The 19,950-nt window shown below is 38.5% G+C and overlaps 1 protein-coding gene across 1 annotated transcript; it reads left to right on the top strand.

The window, feature by feature from the left end:
- The first annotated feature begins 17,168 nt into the window (after nucleotides 1-17,168).
- LOC110923475 (uncharacterized protein At3g28850) lies at nucleotides 17,169-18,653 on the top strand. Its single transcript, XM_022167562.2, has one exon. The coding sequence runs from the start codon at nucleotides 17,363-17,365 to the stop codon at nucleotides 18,503-18,505; it is 1,143 nt and encodes a 380-aa protein (XP_022023254.1). The 5' UTR covers nucleotides 17,169-17,362; the 3' UTR covers nucleotides 18,506-18,653.
- Nucleotides 18,654-19,950: the final 1,297 nt, after the last annotated feature.

Genomic DNA, 19,950 nt, shown 5'->3' with positions numbered 1-19,950 from the left:
GTTTAGCTTGAAAAGTCTATATCTAGCATAGATTTAGTGTAAAACACATGAAATTCCTTAGATCTGAGCTAGATCTTGGATAGAATGACATCACACAACAGTTTGGAACAACTGCCATGGTGACATCACCTTCAAGAGCTCAAATCGTAGAGATTTCATGGTGAAAAGTGAAATTTCAAAGGAGAATCTTGTAGAGAATGATGTGTAGATTAAAGTTGTACAGGAATCTAGTGTAAAACGTACCGAAATCGCCGAGAAATGGATGAAAAGAGGAGTGCGTGCGTCTGGTCGAGTGAGGCTATCACATCAGTGAGAATGGTTATGTGGCATGCCTATTTATAGTGTGGAAGGAGAGTTAAGGGGGTGTGCACTCGGATCGGATGGCAGCTCGATCGAGTGGCCATCCGATCGGTTGGTAATCCGATCGGATGGTCATCCGATCGGATTGCCACTTGGCCAATCCCATCCTTTCCGCGTTCCTGTCCTTGATTTGATTTGCGAGTTGGATTAAGCATTGCGTTGCGTATTATTGGGTAATAGTATCACATAACTAGATTATATCATTAACACAAAAGTTTCCATAGTTTCCGCTAGTGACATGACTCCAGTCCCTCGTTCAACCAAGTATCAAGTTTCACGAGCCTCAAGAGTCAAGCACCAAAGTATCAAGAGTCAAGAATCTTGCTTCCAAGTATCAAGAATCATAGAATCAAGTCTCATAGAATCATAGTATCACAGAATCATAGTATCATAGTTTCATAGTTTCATAGTTTCATAGTATCATAGTTTCCAAGTATCAAGTGTCATAGTATCCATAGTTTCATAGCATAAGATTCATCAAGTACTAATAGTATCAAGTATCACATAGTTTAGGGGATAAAAGTGACAATTAGCTCAAAGTCTAGGGGCGCGGGCGTTACAGTCTCCCCCATACTTGGCCTTCATCTCACTTTTCAGTTCCCAAGTGAATTCGGCGCCACGCTTTCCTTCCCATCGAACCTTGACTATGGGAATTTTGCTGCGCCTCAATCGCTTGACGCCCTGATCCATGATTTCTACCAGTTTCTCCACAAAGTGTACGGCTTCGTTTATTTGCAAGTCTTCAAGGGGAACCTGTAGTTCCTCGTCGGCTAGACACTTACGTAGGTTGGACACGTGGAACACTGGGTGCACATTGTTTAGTTCCTATGGTAGGTCGAGTCTGTACGCCACCTTGCCAATCCTTTCGAGTATCTCGAAAGGACCCACATAGCGAGGAGCGAGCTTTCCTTTCTTACCAAAATGAACTACTCCCTTCCAGGGAGATACCTTGAGAAGAACTCGGTCGCCAACATCAAATTCCAGAGGCTTACGCCTATTATCAGCATAGCTCTTTTGTCTGCTCCTAGCCTTGATCAAGTTATCACGGATCTGAGGAATCTTATCCGTTGTCTCTTGAATGATTTCAGGGCCAGTAAACTGCTTGTAACCAATCTCATGCCAGCTAAGAGGAGATCGGCACTTGCGGCTATACAAAGCTTTGAATGGAGCCATCTGAATACTGGAATGATAGATATTGTTGTACGAGAACTCAATCAATGGTAAATGTACATCCCAGTTACCACCAAAGTCGATGACACAGGAATGGAGCATATCCTCTAGGGTCTGAATAGTACGCTCGGTCTGTCCATCCGTTTGAGGATCGAAGGGCGTGCTAATATTCAAATGAGAACCCATAGCAGATTGAAAGGTTTGCCAAAGACATGAAGTAAAACGACCATCATGGTCTGATATTATGTCAAGGGGTATGCCATGACGACATATAATCTCATCGGTATAGATTCGAGCAAGCTTCTCCACTTTATATTCTTCAAGAATAGGAAGAAAGTGGGCTGATTTGGTCAAATGATCGATAACCACCCAGATACTATCGTGACCAAACAGTGTACGGGGCAGTTTAGTAATAAAGTCCATAGCAATGCTATCCCATTTCCAAACTGGGATTTCAGGTTGTTCTAAGAGTCCAGAAGGACGTTGATGTTCGGCCTTAACCTTCGAGCAAATTAGGCATTTTGAAACATATACAGCAATGTCCTTCTTCATACCGGGCCACCAATAAGTCATACGCAAGTCGTGGTACATCTTATCGGCACCTGGATGGATTGAGTAACAAGATTTGTGAGCTTCATTCATAATGAGCTCACGAAGGCTGTCGCGATCTGGCACCCAGATGCAATTGAGATAGTATTGAAGACCATCAGATTTAGTTTCGAGTTGATTCACGTTAGCACCAAGAACTTCGACAGATAGACTACCTTCATTAGCTGACGAATACTGAGCTTTACGAATACAAGCATGCAGATCACTAGAGATACGAATAGCCTTAAAATAAGTTTTACGACTATGAGCGTCGGCCACTACATTCGCCTTGCCAGGATGATAGCGAATTTCGCAGTCGTAGTCGTTGAGTAGTTCCACCCAACGTCTCTGCCGCATGTTCAGTTCCTTTTGGTCAAAGATATGTTGAAGGCTCTTATGGTCAGTGAAAACCACACACTTTGTACCATACAGGTAGTGTCGCCAGATCTTTAATACAAATACAACTGCACCAAGCTCCAGATCGTGAGTAGTGTAGTTTTTCTCATGTACCTTGAGTTGACGAGAGGCATAAGCAATAACCTTGTCCCGTTGCATGAGCACACAGCCCAACCCACGGTTCGAGGCATCACAATATACCACGAATCGTCATTCCCATCGGGTAGAGTTAGAACAGGAGCATTACACAATAGGGTCTTAAGAGTCTGAAAAGATTCCTCTTGCTCGGGAGCCCAAGCAAAAGGTCTCTCTTTTTGAGTCAACGAAGTGAGAGGTACGATAATCTTGGAAAAGTCCGAGATGAATCGACGGTAATAACCAGCCAATCCTAGAAAAGAACGAATCTCAGATGCAGAATTTGGCGTATTCCAATTCTTCACATCTTCGATTTTAGACGGATCAACATGAATACCTTGCTGACTAACGACATGACCAAGAAATTGCACTTCATCAATCCAAAACTCACACTTAGAAAATTTAGCATACAACCGTTCACGACGTAAAAGTTCAAGCATCAAGCATAAATGACGGGCATGATCAGCTTTAGACTTAGAATAAATGAGAATATCATCAATAAAGACTATCACAAAATGATCCAAATAGGGTTTACAAACTCGATTCATAAGATCCATGAACACAGCGGTTGCGTTGGTCAATCCGAAAGGCATGACCATGAACTCGTAGTGTCCATAACGTGTACGAAATGTGGTCTTGGGTACATCATCCTCGAGTACACGAAGCTAATGATAACCAGAACGAAGGTCAATCTTCGAGAAACAGGCCGCGCCTTATAGTTGGTCAAATAGATCATCAATACGAGGTAGAGGGTAACGATTCTTAATGGTAAGCTTATTGAGTTCACAGTAGTCGATACACATACGAAACGAACCATCTTTCTTCTTGACGAATAGTACGGGAGCACCCTACGGAGAGGTACTTGGACGAATGAATCCCTTGTCGAGCAGTTATTATAGTTGGTTGGATAACTCTTGCATCTCAGAAGGTGCAAGACGATAAGGATCCTTGGCGACAGGAGCCACACCAGATATGAGATTAATACAAAAGTCAACGGATCTAGGAGGAGGAAGACCAGGAAGATCTTCAGGAAAGACATCAGTGAAATCACACACTACTGGAACGTCACTTATGTTCTTCCCTTTGCCCTTTTGTTCCACCACGTGGGCCAAGAAGGCGAAGTTCTGTTTACGTAAGCATCGGTTCGCTTGAGTGCATGACATCAGTCTCAGTCCCTTCGAAGGTCGGTCTCCATAGACATGCAAAACATCGCCGGACAGTAGGGGTAGACGAACAAACTTCTCGTGACAAGCAATCTCGGCATGGTTCTTACGCAACCAATCCATACCGATAATGACATCAAAACTACCCAATTGCATGGGTATTAGATCAATAGTAAACACGTGGTCGTTAAGAATCAAGGAACAACCACGGAGAATAGAATCAACTAGAATAGACTTCCCATCGGCAATCTCCACCGAAAACGACTTAGGTAACTTAGAGCGTGCACAATTTAACAAAGATTCAAATTCAACGGACACAAAGCTTCTATCGGCACCAGTATCAAATAGAATCAAAGCGTAAAGGTTATTCACGAGAAACTTATCATTAACGACGTCACTGTCGTTACGAGCCTGGTTGGCATTAAGATTGAACGCTCGTCCACGAGCGGCTGGCTATTGGTCCTGGTTCAGCTGAGGACACTGGTTACGAAGATGAGTAGTATCTCCACACTTGTAGCATGCATGAACAGCATTAACGGGGCTCGGATTCTGCTGAGGGGCTGGAAGAGCTGGTAGGGCAGCCTGAGCTGGGGCTTGCTGAGCTGGTTGAGCTGGGTTAGCTTGACGACAGTAAGGAGTCGTGTGACCGTAGCGATTGTAGTTGGTGCACAAACGACATGCAGAATTAGCAGGATGATGAAAGTTGCAAGTTGCGCACTTAGGGTAAGACCCAGAGTACTGCTAATTGACTTCAGGAGCAGTAGTGATTGGAGCAGCAGCAGGTTTAGCAGCAGGGTTCTGGACAGTAGCAGCAGGAACAGTAGCATTGCATCCTGAACCCTGAGACTTTCGCCTCTTGTTCTTGCTGCCACTTGGCTGCTGGGTAACTTGGTGTGCAGACTTGGAGGGAGCAGAGTTAGCAAATTGCTTATCACGAACGCGGTTGTTGTTGAGACTAGCTGCAAGATGATAGACTTCCTTAATAGTTTCGAACTGAGCTGCTTTAATAGAATCGTGCACAGCAGGAGGTAGACCATTGATGTACTTGGTTATCATGCGCTTAGGGGTAGAAACCTAGTGAGGAATGATCAAGCTGAGTTGCTTGAATCAGAACTCAAGCATCATTAGTTCACGCACCTCGGCCCATGGAAGAGCATAGTCCTCTTCATTCGAACGGATGTTTCTCTCATTTGACCACCACTCCAACGCCCTGCCTTGAAACATTCCAGTCACACTCTTAGTCTTTAGATGATCTGGGCATTCGCTGTTAATGAAGGTAACCTCGATGCTGTCGAACCACTCGAGCATAGCAGTCACCCCATCACTGCCCGTGAAAGGCTTAGGGTTGCAAGAGATGAAATGTTTGTAGTTGAACTTTGTGGGCTTAGCTTCTCGGCCTTTGAGTCCACGGAGGAAGGAGGAGTGTTTGATCCTTGGATCTCAGAGACGATCTTTGGCACGACTCGAGCAATCTGGTCGGCCATAAATGACATCATCTTTTTCTTAGACTTTTCCCTGGATCTCTTGAGAGTGTCGGATAGCTTACGAGAAGACATCTAAAGATCCAACAAGAGGATCGTATAAGTCTAAGGTCTCACAGTATAGATTCGCACACGATAGCTTAAGACTCAAGATTCAACAAGATTCACATAGATTAAAGATTCAAGTTTCACATAGATTCCAATAGATTCAACACCACAACCCACGACCTTCGCATGGCACGTTGTACGAAGTTTGGCAACATGTCATAAACTTGATAATACATTTTGGTAAATGACCCTAATTAGATTACAACAGATAAGTGTCGGACAAAACAACGAGATTGCACAAGTGTCGGATCAGTCACTGGATCGGATGGCTGTCCGATCGGATGGCTGTCCGATCGGATGGCCACTCGATCAAGGTGACATAGTGTGTGGGACGGATTGCCACCCGATCGGATGGTCATCCTACGGATGGCCATTCGATCGAATGGTTGTTCGATTCCAGTGCTGAGATTCTCAAAACGTTAAGTCAAGTGTCAAGTTTCGGAAAAATTTTCCAAGTGTTGAAAGGTTCCAAGACACATTGTCACTTTAATCGGATGGCAGTTCGATCGGATGGCTATCCGATCGGATTGCGATTCGATGATCAAAGATTCAAAGTGTCAAGGTGTTTAGGGTTAAGAGGCAAGTGTCAACTCGATCGGATGGTTGTTCGATCGGATGGCTATCCGATCGGATTGCCATTCGATCGGGTTGTCCTTGTCCCGTTCCTAAGCTTGTAAAGTTTCTAAGTTTCTGATTAAACGGCGACGACTTGGTACGTATTGAGACAATGGTAAACACACCATTGTACAGCCGTTCTGATCGGTTGGGAATCAACCCTAGTCCGTCCAGTCATCTGTTCTTGGCGGTTTTTATGTCGGAATCCGTACTCCGGTCATCTTCTCCGGCAATAATCCATTCCCAAGCCGACACAAGACTAATCATCAAGTCTTCAGTCTGTTCAGATCCGGATCCCACCGATTGAAGTGAAAAGTGTAAGAACAGATGAAGATAATCATAAGTTTAGCTTGAAAAGTCTAGATCTATCATAGATTTAGTGTAAAACGCATGAAATTCCTTAGATCTGAGCTAGATCTTGGATAGAATGACATCACACAATAGTTTGGTACAACTGCCATGGTGACATCACCTTCAAGAGCTCAAATCCTAGAGATTTCATGGTGAAAAGTGAGATTTCAAAGGAGAATCTTGTAAAGAATGATGTGTAGATTAAAGTTGTACAGGAATCTAGTGTAAAACATACCGAAATTGCCGAGAAATGGAAGAAAAGAGGAGTGCGTGCGTCTAGTCGAGTGAGGCTGTCACATCAGTGAGAATGGTTATGTGACAGACCTATTTATAGTGTGGAAGGAGAGTTAAGGTGGTGTGCACTCGGATCGGATGGCAGCTCGATCGACTGGCCATCCGATCGGTTGGTCATCCGATCGGATTGCCACTCGGCCAATCCCATCTTTTTCGCGTTCCCGTCCTTGATTCGATTTGCGAGTTGGATTAAGCATTGCGTTGCGTATTATTGGGTAATTGTATCACATAACTAGATTATATCATTAACACAAAAGTTTCCATAGTTTCCATAGTTTCCGCCAGTGACATGACTCCAGTCTCTCGTTCAACCAAGTCTCAAGTTCCACGAGCCTCAAGAGTCAAGCACCAAAGTATCAAGAGTCAAGAATCTTGCTTCCAAGTATCAAGAATCATAGAATCAAGTCTCATAGAATCATAGTATCATAGAATCATAGTATCATAGTTTCATAGTATCGTAGTTTCCAAGTATCAAGTGTCATAGTATCCATAGTTTCATAGCATAAGATTCATCAAGTACTAATAGTATCAAGTATCACATAGTTTAGGGGCTAAAAGTGACAATTAGCTAAAAGTCTAGGGGCGCGGGCGTTACAACAACCCTCCTAAATTAATTTTTCGATACCCCTAATATGTTTAAACTATCCCTATATGTCTTAAAACATACCCCGTATGCGAAAACCGAGCCCATAATACCATATATAATTAAATATTAAATAAAAAGTCAAGTTTTAGAGGCGCTCGCGGGCCGCGAAGGCTTTGCCTTCAGGCTTCGCGGGGCGCGACAGATAGGCCACCAGGAGACACCCGGTGCCGACACGTGGCACAATCGTGTCAAGCCTAGTGTGATGACCCGGATCAGCTAGGGCCTACCCACCCTAGGTCGCGGGCCGCGTAAGACGACCCTTGAGTCTTCGCGGGCCACGAGGAACTGCGAAATCAGCACTATAAATAGGTGGGATCGGCTTCAGTCCCAAACCGTTCAATCTTTCTTTCTCTCTCGAATTTCTATATAGCTAAAGTGATTTTCGGGCATAATACCCCCCCTAAATAGCGAAGTTCTGCCTTGTTGTAAGAATCGTAACCCCGGTTACGTATTAGGTATGCTGCCCGATTGATCTAGGGTTCCGTAACGGCTGTCGTGGTTCTACCCGACGTAGTCGTCGGAATGCCGTCTCGGGGAGGGTATTACTAATGTAAATATTAGGTTATTATACTAACACGTGTGTCTTTGTGTAATTTATAGATAATCACCAGGAAATCCTTAAGGAAAACCCTAAGACAGTAATGTGAGTAATCTCCTTTTTGCAAACTGTTTTTACAAAACCTCATATGATTAACATTATATTAACAGTGATTGAGTATTTGTATTCTACAATTATCGTCGGTATGTTGGGGTTTTGTATACAAAATTTGTTACTACATTGTAAGTTGTAAATGACCACAAGTCGGGTTGAAAGTACTGTGGGTGGTAATTAAAGTAGATGGAAACAAATGTAATTGCGCGACCGCCCTCAATACTGTACAACGGTTTTTACATGTTTTGATTAAACTGCGATTCACTCACCAGTATTTCCCACTGACAAAATGTTTTTAAACGTGTTTCAGGTAACAAAATGTGAAAGCCAAATAGAAGCCAGCTGGACAGCACTGAAGGCTTGGAAAAGTGGCTATTAAGTTACCTAAAATAAAGAGATGTTTTCATTTAAATAAAATACGGTTTATCCCTATGAAAATGTGTGTACTTAAAACTTGGAATTATCCCATGTGTTTAATATTATAAAAGCGTTCTGATAAAATATTTCCTAACTACGGTCCTGATGTGATATCCGCTGCCAAAATGATAAACACCGATACCACTGAAACTGGCCGCGGCCGCCCGTTCTCGGTTAATTAGGGGACGGGGGTTGCGACAATATATATATATATATATATATATATAGGGTGGGGTTCTAAAATTACTTTAGACATAATTAGTCTACTGATATTCATGATGTTAAATCAAAACTTTACACATAATTACTCTACTTATATAAAAACAAGAACTACTTAATTACTCTATTGATATTGATGATGTTAAACCAAAACTTTAGACATAATTACTCTACTTATATAAAAACAAGAACTACATAATTACCCTATGGACATAATTACTCAACACTTAATTCTAGTACAAAAAATTACTTAATTACTCAATAATAACCGTATCCGCTACCTTCTTCATAACATGCCACATACATAATCGATATCTACTATCCTTAAAAACAGTTTCAATTGTTGCATTCATAGCAACATCTTGATCTGTAACTACAACCTTTGGTTGACGACCAAAATGCATTCAAAAAACATGTTTATAACCACACATAAGATTCGGTAGTTTCTTTTGCAATAAGACCATCTCCAAGATTGACATTATGAAAATGATTATCAATACCAGTGAATGGTACAAATACCATTTTGTATCTGCTCCAAACAATAAATAATAAATAAGTAAAAAAAACTAGTGACAACATTAAAAATGATAATATATATATATTTCAATTTGAGACCCTTTCAACATGATCTGTAACCCTTCTTGGCATAAATTTGATAAAACTTATATGCATCATCCAAAGATGAGAAAACCATGCTAATAACCGGTGTTATAGAAGAAGATACACTAGGTTTAAAAGTCCTTTCAATAGAAGGTGACAAACGCTGAAAACTTGAAATTATACCTTCTATTCCAACACCTGAAATTAAAACAAATAAACAATTACAAAATAAGTTAGAAATTATTCTACTGGTATAAAAATAACCCTACTTAAATTTATATATAAAAATTACTATACTGATGTATAATTACGCTACTGGTATTAAAATTACTCTACTGATGCAACATTCCTATACCTACATAGATTACTCTATCTACACGTATATAAATTACTGTATATAAATTACTATATTGATGTTATATTCCTATAAGTATATGAACACAAGTGTCCCTATAAAAATTACTCTATATAGTTGAACAAACGTCGACATAAAATTACTCTACTGATATTCATGATGTTAACCCAAACTTTAGACATAATTACTCTACTTATATAAAAACAAGAACTAAATAAATTACTCTATAAAAATTACTCTACTGATGTAAGATTGCAATACGTATATGAATGTATGTGTACAAAGAAAATTTACTCTACATATTCTAAAAACAATCATGTCGATATACATGGTGTTAAAATTACTCCGCATCCATATTAATTCTACAAAAAATACTCAGCTGATGTAAAAACTATATCAATTCTTACAATAAAATAGCACAAACCTTCCAAATTAGAGTTCATATGTTCTTTAGCCATTGATGATAAAACGACGAAGCAATCAATAGAATAGAATCAGGGGCGCTGATTTGTAGGTTTGTATGATTTGAGATGATAGAGAATCGTAATTAAACTCTAGATATAAAATGGAGCTACTCAATCTGATTGAATCATAGAAGAATTTGAAATAGAATCAGGGACGTTGATTATAGGTTTGTATGATTTTGACATGTGAAAATAGATATTCACATAATTACCAGATTGCCACTGCCCCTTTTTAATTTTCACCCAATCAATACGTTTTATATGTTAATATTATGTGTATTTGATCTTTTGTCTAAAAAAAATATGGGTGTTACATTTGTTTTCTCATTTATCATACACACAAAAGACATACCAAACATATTATTTTTTTTAAATGAAATAATAATTTTCTAAAAGTCATACGATAAATTCTTTGATTTAATTTTATGTTGAAAATGTTATTGCAAAATAGGTTTCTTCTAATTTTCAACGCAAATAATTATTTTTATTAATTGTTGTTGAACCTTGAAAGGAACTGATGGTTGCCAATCAAACCAATGATCAAGATCAGTCCTTCACAAATAAATATTTGAATCAATTCAAGAAATACTGATCTCTTTAATGACAAAGACTGATGACAAAAGAACTTATTTGAAGAGCTAATCTACTGAAGATCTAAAGAAAAAAATGTTGATCGGAGAAACAACTCATGGACATGCACGTCAGCTATTTACTAAGACAATAGTTTATACATAGATCAACCATTTATTTAGTTTCCGTTTTTAGTTAACAATTGAGCATCTTTTCAGTTAGATTATTAGATGTCATTGATGCTTGCTGATGTCTTCGGTACTTTATTCTCTTGTATAAATAGATCACGACCATTGTGATGATCTATATATCAGTTGTTCTAGATTTCTTAAAAACAAAAAGTATGAATATCAGTTGAGGCGGAGCTGTAGTCTAAAGGAATTTTTTTAAAAACACAATTAATCATTTATATGTAAACTATTTGTTCCATTAAAACAGATTACAGACTAATGACAGGTAGACGGGTAACAGACTAAAGGAATTGTTTTAATGATATGAGAATTTGTGTTTTAAAGTATATAAGCGTGAGTCTTCCTTGATATTACTTGCATACTCGATGGATATTGTTTGCATGCACACATTGCAACTATGGGTCATGGGCGAAATGTAACATTCTAATAATGCACTTAAGAGTCACCCATGTATATTTTACAGGTGGCTCAACATAAGTAGGAACTCAGTTTGGCTCATTTGGTAACCACAGTTAGGGAGCTCGGTGTTAACAGGTACCGAAAATTCCCAAAAACAGGTACCTGTACCGAAAATACCCGGTATGGTACCTTATTTGAGTGTAAAAACGGGTAAATGCCAGTATCGTACCGAACCAGTACCGATACCCGGTACCATTTGCTCATCGCTAACCACCAGTGGCGGATCTTGCCCGTTGAACATGCCAGGGCCGAAAGACACGGGCACTAAAAAAAGCCCGGATAAGCCCGGGCCAAACATAGTATATATAAAAAAATTCGATCGAAATGCGGAAAATTAGCACTACGGCCGAAAAACTTGCCCGCGCCGTGGCCCTGCCACGGCTCTTCTAAGAACCGCCCCTGCTAACCACAGTTCTACTCATGGCAACTAGTGTCAATCAATCGATTGGTACTAATAGCAGTATTTAGTTTTGGCAACTCAGTTGCTACTAATGGAGTTGGTTCTGAAAACTTGTTTGCTGTTGATGATTAGTGCCGATTTGCATCAATAATTTAGACCTGACTGCTTTGAGATTTCAGTATAGAAGGTCAAACTGTCTTAGTTAGATCGTAGCTGATCGTTAAACCGATTAAATTGCTATCAAACGCGTTTAATTAAGATAGTTTAACTCTTACATGTATTACAATTAAATGGTTTGGTGGTTTTCTTTTGATACGACTATAAAACTAAGGGAGGGGACCCTAGTGTAACAACTTAAGTATAATAATATACACGAAGAATACCCATGAGTAACCTCATGATGATATTGAGAGAGATACATCATGAATTTCCAACAACTTTTACATGCTCTTTTTAGTCGAATTTCAACATCATTGGCCCATCTCCAAAAATACAATTAAGTACTGCTCCTGTTATTGTATACCAGGACCAATTCCGCGATTGATCAAATGTTGTTTTAAACATTGGCACAGCTTAGAAGGGGGAGGGGGGCACCCGACCCCCGAACTTAAAGCCTTTTGTTACCTTTGTTAAAATATGTCTTTACTATATAATTTTTTAGAAGTATATTTGTTTTACTCTAATCGAAAAGGTTCATTTTTCTTGGTTTTATTTTTCTTAGTTTAACCATAAAAATCACCTTCATATTAAAAATAAATATAAAAATCATAAAGTAGTTATTAATTATATTCCTAAAGACAATGTCTATAAGCATAGAGTTCGTTTACAACTATGACATATAAAGCTAAGATAAAATTCAATACTTATTAATGTTTTTCTTAAAGTTCTCACTTCACATGCATCCTTAAATTTTACATCTTGTTGCAAGTGGGACTTAAACCGATAACTCATGTTAAAAGCCCTTTATATATGGACCATGGCTTTATCTATCAATTTTTGAAATAAAGGATGCATTTATGATTAATCCCAAGGCCCATTTAGTTATCTAGTGGCATCTTAGGGATCCACCATAACGTCCTAGGTTCGATTCACACAAGGAGGGTTTTCTCTATATTTATTAGGTTTCCTTCTAAATTAGTGTATGAGCATTATTGTCTACCAAAGATGGATATGATCGAGTGGTTTCACTGGTGGTACGATAATACTCTAGTGGTCTGTCAGTTATCTAAATTTACCGTTAAAAAATAGAGAACTCCAAAGACAATAACTTTCAAGTTCAATACTAACCAACTTGGTAGAGTAGATAGGGTGTGGTGAGAGGTGGCTCTAACATTTTTTACGGACTAAAGCAAATTCTAAAATCTGGACTCATTTCATAGAAAGTATATATATATACTTTTGTTTATGATTCTAACAAGTGGAAATACGATAACACGCATTTTTTGTATACGATTTTGGAAAAGCACAAATTTATACGATTCTAACAGAACATTCGAGAACTTTAGAGCTGAGAGAGTTGTGATTATAGAAGAAGAATTGAATTCGTATTAAATGTAATCAAATTCTAAAAAATATCAAGAGCCCTAAGATTTAACTTTTTTCATACAGTCGAGTAGCCCCAATGTATATGCCGCCTTGCTTGTTTGAAGCTCACGATAATTGTACAAGATATGGTTTAGTTTTAAAGTGACAATAACCCTATAAGTTATCTATCTCTTGATATTGCAAGAGAGATTCAGCATAGGATAGCGACAAAGGTCAACCTTTATTGCATTGGAAGTGAAGTCAAATGATTATAATCACTATTTTCCTATTTATAATATAGTGGGATATAGGGGAAGGTTAATTTGAAAAGAAAATTTAATTGAGAAGAAAAAGAATAAAGGGAAATTTTGTAAAACATTAAATAGTTTTTTCACTTATCTCATTTATTATCATTTTTGACTAATTAATTAGTCATAAAGACTATTATCCTCCACAATAACTTTTTTTGCCTACGCACATCAAAAGTTATCCTACATATTTCGAAATTCATTCTACACATTGAAATTTATCCTACACAACTCGTAATTTATCCTACACAAATCATAATTTATCCTACACTTTAAATTATTTTATTTTATTTTTTTGAAAAAATATAGATTTTGACGATAAGTTACAAATTATTTAATGTAGGTAGCTATTAAAGAGGAAGACTACAAATTAATGAGCTATGTAGATTTACCAATGTACCCTTATAGTAACATTAAATATTTATATTAAATTAAGTAAAATAAAGCATTCTTATTGGTTGAAATTTTTCTTTTTTATTTTTACAAAAAATTTCTTCTTATTTAAACTCTCCACGTGGGATATAAATGTTATAAAATACATTAATAAGTACAACGCATAGACGAGTGAGTTTGTTGGTTATTTTAACATAAGTTAATTAATATGGGTTCAGTTAAATCAAGTCTGCTCGGCTAGATTGGCTAAATGATTTAATTATATCTTATATAAAACCTCTAAATCTCTTTATTAAAACATGTAATATTATTGAAACCGTGAAGTTTATTTTCCTAGTTTACCTATTAACTATTTAGAAATTTTCGGGTATTCCAACTAACAGGCCTCATTTTATACCCTAACGTCATGTTTTGACGCAAAATGAGTATGCCCATTACCATCCTGCTCATTTTATACCCTAACGTCATGTCGTAAACACTGTTCACTTACAGTTTCTGTGTGCGCCGTCCCTGAAATTCGAGTCAGTGGCGTGGTTTGTGTAAAACAAACAAAGAGTATAATGCTTATTGAAAGCAAATCGAAGTCCTAAATTGGGGGTGTTACAGTGCTGGTGTGTGTACATTATACAGAAGGCACGAAAGGGTCTTGTTGTGTACTCCCAAAGATCCATGGGCGAAGCTTAAAACAAAACAAGCTGCTACAATTACTAAATACAAGAAAAGCAATCATTGTTATCATTTTCATGTAATTTTTTTAACATGCCTTCTTCTTTTAGTATTACAAATTTAAGATTAGAGATAATAAGTCAAAGGGCGATAATAACTACTTTACAGTCATTTTATTCGAATACTAACATTTGAATCCTCTAACAAAAGTATACACAAGCATAGCAGGTCGTCAAAAGGGGCAAGGTAGCCGAAAAGCGTGAGCCTTGCAGAGGCGGACCTACTCTTTACTCTTTAAGGAAGTGAGGCAGCTGCCCTCATGGTTGCAAAAGTCGCTAGGCGCTCCCTAGTCGGATTTGAGAGTACTCGGGAAGTACTCGGCATAGTCGGAGATTACTCGGAGAGTAATTGGCCTAGGCAAACAATACTCGGGCCTCGGCAGCCTACCTTGTAGCGAGTACTCGGGGAGTACTCGGAGCCTAGTCGGGACTTTTACAACCATGGCTGCCCTTGAAAAAAAAATTAGTGTTATTTTTACACGAAAATCCTGATCGCCCCTTAAAAGTTTGGTTAAGCCCTCGATTTGCCCCCAAGCTCCCTCATTCCCCCATAAAAAAAATCCTGGGTCCACCATAGCCTAGGGCCTTAGTGCAAGGTGATTAAAAAGCGATGACATTTTCGACGAGTCGTATAGTATAATAATGCAGTTTATCTTTTAGGCTTCTTTAGGGCTACTCGGGCTATTTTAGGTTGATTTCAGGCTTGTTTAGGGTTGGCATAATTGTTTTAGATATGTTAAAACATATTCAGACGACTTTTTGACAGAATTTCATCGTAACTTAGCTTAAAAAATGAGCCAATTGCGCATGTATCCAATTTAGTTGATCTCGTTTCACGATGTGTCTTCTTACCCTCTTAACCATTTTGAGATTTTACTCTTATTACCATATTAATGACTTAATGTAACACATAATTATATTTAGTACATAAACATATATATATTTATAGGGGAAGGATAGAAAAAAACTCATATTAGCTAACAAAACTAAGAAACCCAAATGAATGGATCATCTTTTGCCACATGTTACACCTTTTTGCAGACTGTGTTACGTGTAACAACCAGAGGCTGCCACATGTTATGTGTAACAACTTTTGCAGACTTTCAGTTTTTTTCTGAAAAAGTAAAAACTGTTACGTAACACGTGACAGCCTCTGGTTGTGACACATAACAAGTCTGCAAAAAGATGTAACATGTGGCAAAAGAAAGTCCATTCATTTAGGGTTCATGGTTTTGTTAACTAACATGACATTCCTTCCTATAATTGCCTTATATTTATATTATTTAAGTCTTCAATGTGAGTGACATGAGATGATGTAAAGTGGTTCAAACATAACTATACAACACATCCGAGAAACATGCAAATGTTACCATCTAAAGATCAAAAAACAGTTTTTAATACGTACCAAACAAATAAATTAAACATGTATTGAACACCCGTGAATTTAGTACCATACTACATATCACATATTCACAAAGATCTCTCACACACTAATACTCTGATTTTCTCTATTACTCTCTTTTTGAAAATTGCAATCATTTTGTTATTAACGCTTCAATTGATCACTTCAATGCATGATCTGTAATCTGTAAACCATCAATTAGACCATGCGTAATGGTAAACAAGAATAATGCCCCCAACATGGGGCATTATGCGCCACGTGTCGCCTAGTCATACTTTGGGCATTATAGAAAAAAAGGTGTAGTGGGGCATTATCCCAATAATGCCCACTCAATCATTTGACAATTATTTTTTTTTTTAAATATAAAAGATAAAGTCTTCATTAATTTAAAATATAAATTACAATACTTGAAAAAAAATACAAAAAAAAAACAGAAAATTAAAAAAACCGAAAAAAAAAACAGAAAAAAAAACAGAAAAAAAAAAAACTAGATGATCTAAAGTCCATATTTTTCACGTATTTTTTGGCGACGCATTTGAGCCAAGATCAACGCGACCTTCTGCCGCGTTTCGATTTGTCTTGCACCGGTTCGGGTTGCGACTCCGGCACGACCTCGACATCGGGTTCGGATTCGGGTTCGGGTTGTGACGGTTGCGACCCGCCGGCTTGACCAAAGCCGTAGGTGGGAGAAACAAAAGGAGGGGCGCCACTCAAGTAAGCCGCGTAACTTAAAAAGCTCGGGTCCATGTCTTGTAGGTTGTACGGGGTTTGCGGTTGGGTTGTGTTCGGGTTCGTGGGTCTTGCGGGGCCACCAAACGGGGGTCGGTATGGATGCATGTTTGTAAAAAAATAGGAGAAAGTGGAGGTTTTTTTATAAAGTAATAGAAGAGAGTGGGTGAGAAAGTAGTAGAAATTTTATAAAAAATTGGAGAAAATGGAATGATATATATATAGTGGGTAAAATTTAGAATTAAAAAAAAAAAATAAGTTTTTGACCGTTGCCAAACGGTCGAATTTTTGGCATCTTTCGAATTCACAGCGTTTTTAAAATCACGCCGGAGCCATTTTTTTTCAAAAAAAACGCCCGGAAACGCCCCATGTAATGGGGGTTCCGGCGTTATGCAGCGTTTTTTGGCAATTTTTTTTAAAAAAAACGCCCCGTTACGGGGGGTCTTACAATTCTAGTTTTTTTAATTTTATTACAATTTCTTTTTACTTTTTGTACAGCTCATTATGTCCCTTTTTCATAATCACCTACACATGGATACTCATATTATAGATGTTATGTTTGCTTAATGTTTTATTGATATAAAGGGGTTGTGGGTATCCTTTATTCTTTAAATTTGTTGTTGTGTTGTTGTGGTGGTGGTGGTGTGATGGGTTGTGCTCCGTCGAAGCAACCGGTGTGCCGGAGATGCAATGCGCGATGTTCTCCAGTGCGGCGGAGCTATTCGTTGCAATCCGACCGCTCTCCACCACGTGAAGAGGGCAGCAAACACCGTGTCGAACCACGGGCCTCAACCACCCTTGGTTACCTTCTGTTTAATACTTCGATTGAATCCGATCGGGTACGCGAAGAACCGCTTCGACGAAATGTCTCGGAGAAGAACAGAAAGGGTTTTGGAACTGGGGTGGTGGAAGAAAAGACTTGGGCTAAGGTGAATGACGAAAAGATAGCGAAAACTGTACCGAAAACGCCCATTGGTACGCCTCGAGGCGAGCCGGAGACGATCAATGCGTGGGAACTGATGGAGGGTTTGGATGATGCAAGCCCGTTTTGTCCACCACCGTCGACGAAGGATCATATCCGTTGCCTCTCGTTTAACACGGGTCCCTACCCGGTTCCACTCGAGCAATCCACATTGCCATCACAAGAAAAAGATATGAAAGTCACTATGAATGAGACGGATGTAGCGTCGGATGATTTTGATCCAAAGATGATTAACGTAAAGCCGTTAATAGACGAGAAACCGCAGTCTGATGAGAAAAAAGTAACTGTCACATCACGTGTCAAAGAAAAGTTGGTTTTGTACTACACAAGTTTAAGGGGAGTTAGAAAGACATATGAGGATTCCTGTCATGTTAGAATCATTCTAAAGAATGCGGGTGTTCGAGTGGATGAACGCGATGTATCGATGCATTCGGGTTTCAAGGAGGAACTTAAAGAGTTATTGGGTGACCGATACGGCATCGGGGGGTTGCCAAAGGTGTTTGTGGGGCGCAAATACATAGGCGGTGCTGACGAGATAAGGCGACTTCATGACGAATTTCAGCTAGATAAGGTGTTAGAAGGTTGCGAAATGCAGGGTGACCGCGGCGGTGGCAACAGTGGTGGTTGTGAGGCTTGTGGTGATATAAGATTTTTACCGTGTGAGACGTGTTCAGGTAGTTGTAAGATTTATTACGAAGTTGATTGTGATGAAAGTGAAGAAGAAGAAGAAGAAAGTGATTATGGGTTTCAAAGATGTCCCGACTGCAACGAAAACGGACTCATAAGGTGTCCAATGTGTTGTGATTAATTTCAATCTTTTTATTTATTGTAAAGTGGAGGGTTATATTTTACCTTATTGTAAATGGTGTGGTTATTAAAGTTTTATAATGTTTTGGGTAGATAGTGACAATTATTTTCCAGACTTTGTGTATACGGGAGCCTCGTACAATTCTTAATCGTCTGTGTGCTATTTTGATTTCGATTTGTTTGTTTGAAGCTTAAATCGTATTGAGTTAAAACTAGCTTTAAGTCGAACTCAATTCTAAACTAAATCTCATTCAATATACAACATTGAACACGAGCTTATACATAAACTTGATTACGTTTGCAGTTAGCTAAACTTTTTTTTACGAGCGATTGAATTTTATAACTCACCGCCTAGCAAGAAACTAGATATGATAATAAAAAACCCATTACGGAATAATAAAGATTTTTGTAATGGAATCGAAGATGGACTCCCGCGATTTGTTATTGTTCTCGAATGCAATATCATTCTGACATGACAATAGTCAATAGACCCAATCAGCAAATCTCTTTTGGCAGTCAACAACGAATTATCATGTACCTTGATTTTCACACACTCTCTCCTTAGGGCATACGGTGTGGAGCGGCAAAGGGAAGTGGCAAACCACTTTGCCACTCGGTAACACCACCACCAACATATAGTTTGCCGAAATGGTTGGGTAAATCGGTGATGGAACACCATTCGGCAAGAGGGAGAAGGAGAGAGAGGGAGGGTATTGTGGGTGGGGTCCATTCCTATCTCAACCAATCACACCTTTTTTCTTTTTTTTAAAAAAAATAGTTTACCACTTCACCAAGTGTTTAAACCATTGCCAACATTTTTCACTAAAGTTTAAACACTTTTGCCTAATTGACAGTGGCGGAGCTTGACCAAAAGCTTCGAGGGGGCGTAAAGTGATGAGACCTAAAATTTTTTTTCCTATCATTATGTTTCGGGTCGGGTTGGCTATCGATTCAGGTCAGGTTAAATAATAATAGTTCTAAATAAAACTAAAAAAAATCATTCATTCAAAGGACCCGTCCTTAAACATAAAAACTTGTGATTAAGTTTATTGTGTGGTGGGTAATCTAGGGTTAAACAAATAAGAGTTAAAATATATTTACAAAACTACCCATCACTTATATACAAAGTAGTAACAAACTTTACTTTAATTAAATTGTAATAAATATTTAGGATATACAAAGTGGTAACAAACTTTACTTTAATTTATATATTGTATAAATATTTAGGAAAAATAATTTGGGGACGCAATCCTATTTAATTTTTAAAATTTCCGTACGAAAAATCGGAAAATATACACTTCTAACCGAAACATTGGGGTGGGCGGGTGCACCCCCGAGTAACAATTAACCTTCGCCTCTGCTAATTGACATGGCGCGCTCTCATTGGTCGGTTTTTTGGTTTGCCACTTTAAAGTGTTTAACCACTCCTTATACCCTTATATCCAT

Source organism: Helianthus annuus, chromosome 17 (assembly GCF_002127325.2).
Source record: "Helianthus annuus cultivar XRQ/B chromosome 17, HanXRQr2.0-SUNRISE, whole genome shotgun sequence".
Classification (NCBI taxonomy): Eukaryota; Viridiplantae; Streptophyta; class Magnoliopsida; order Asterales; family Asteraceae; genus Helianthus; species Helianthus annuus.
This window is presented reverse-complemented; position numbering and strand designations above follow the sequence as displayed.

What these genes read in the sequence shown, in the direction of transcription:
- LOC110923475 (XM_022167562.2), top strand. Translation starts at nt 17,363, where the DNA reads ATGGGTTGTGCTCCGTCGAAGCAACCGGTGTGCCGGAGATGCAATGCG.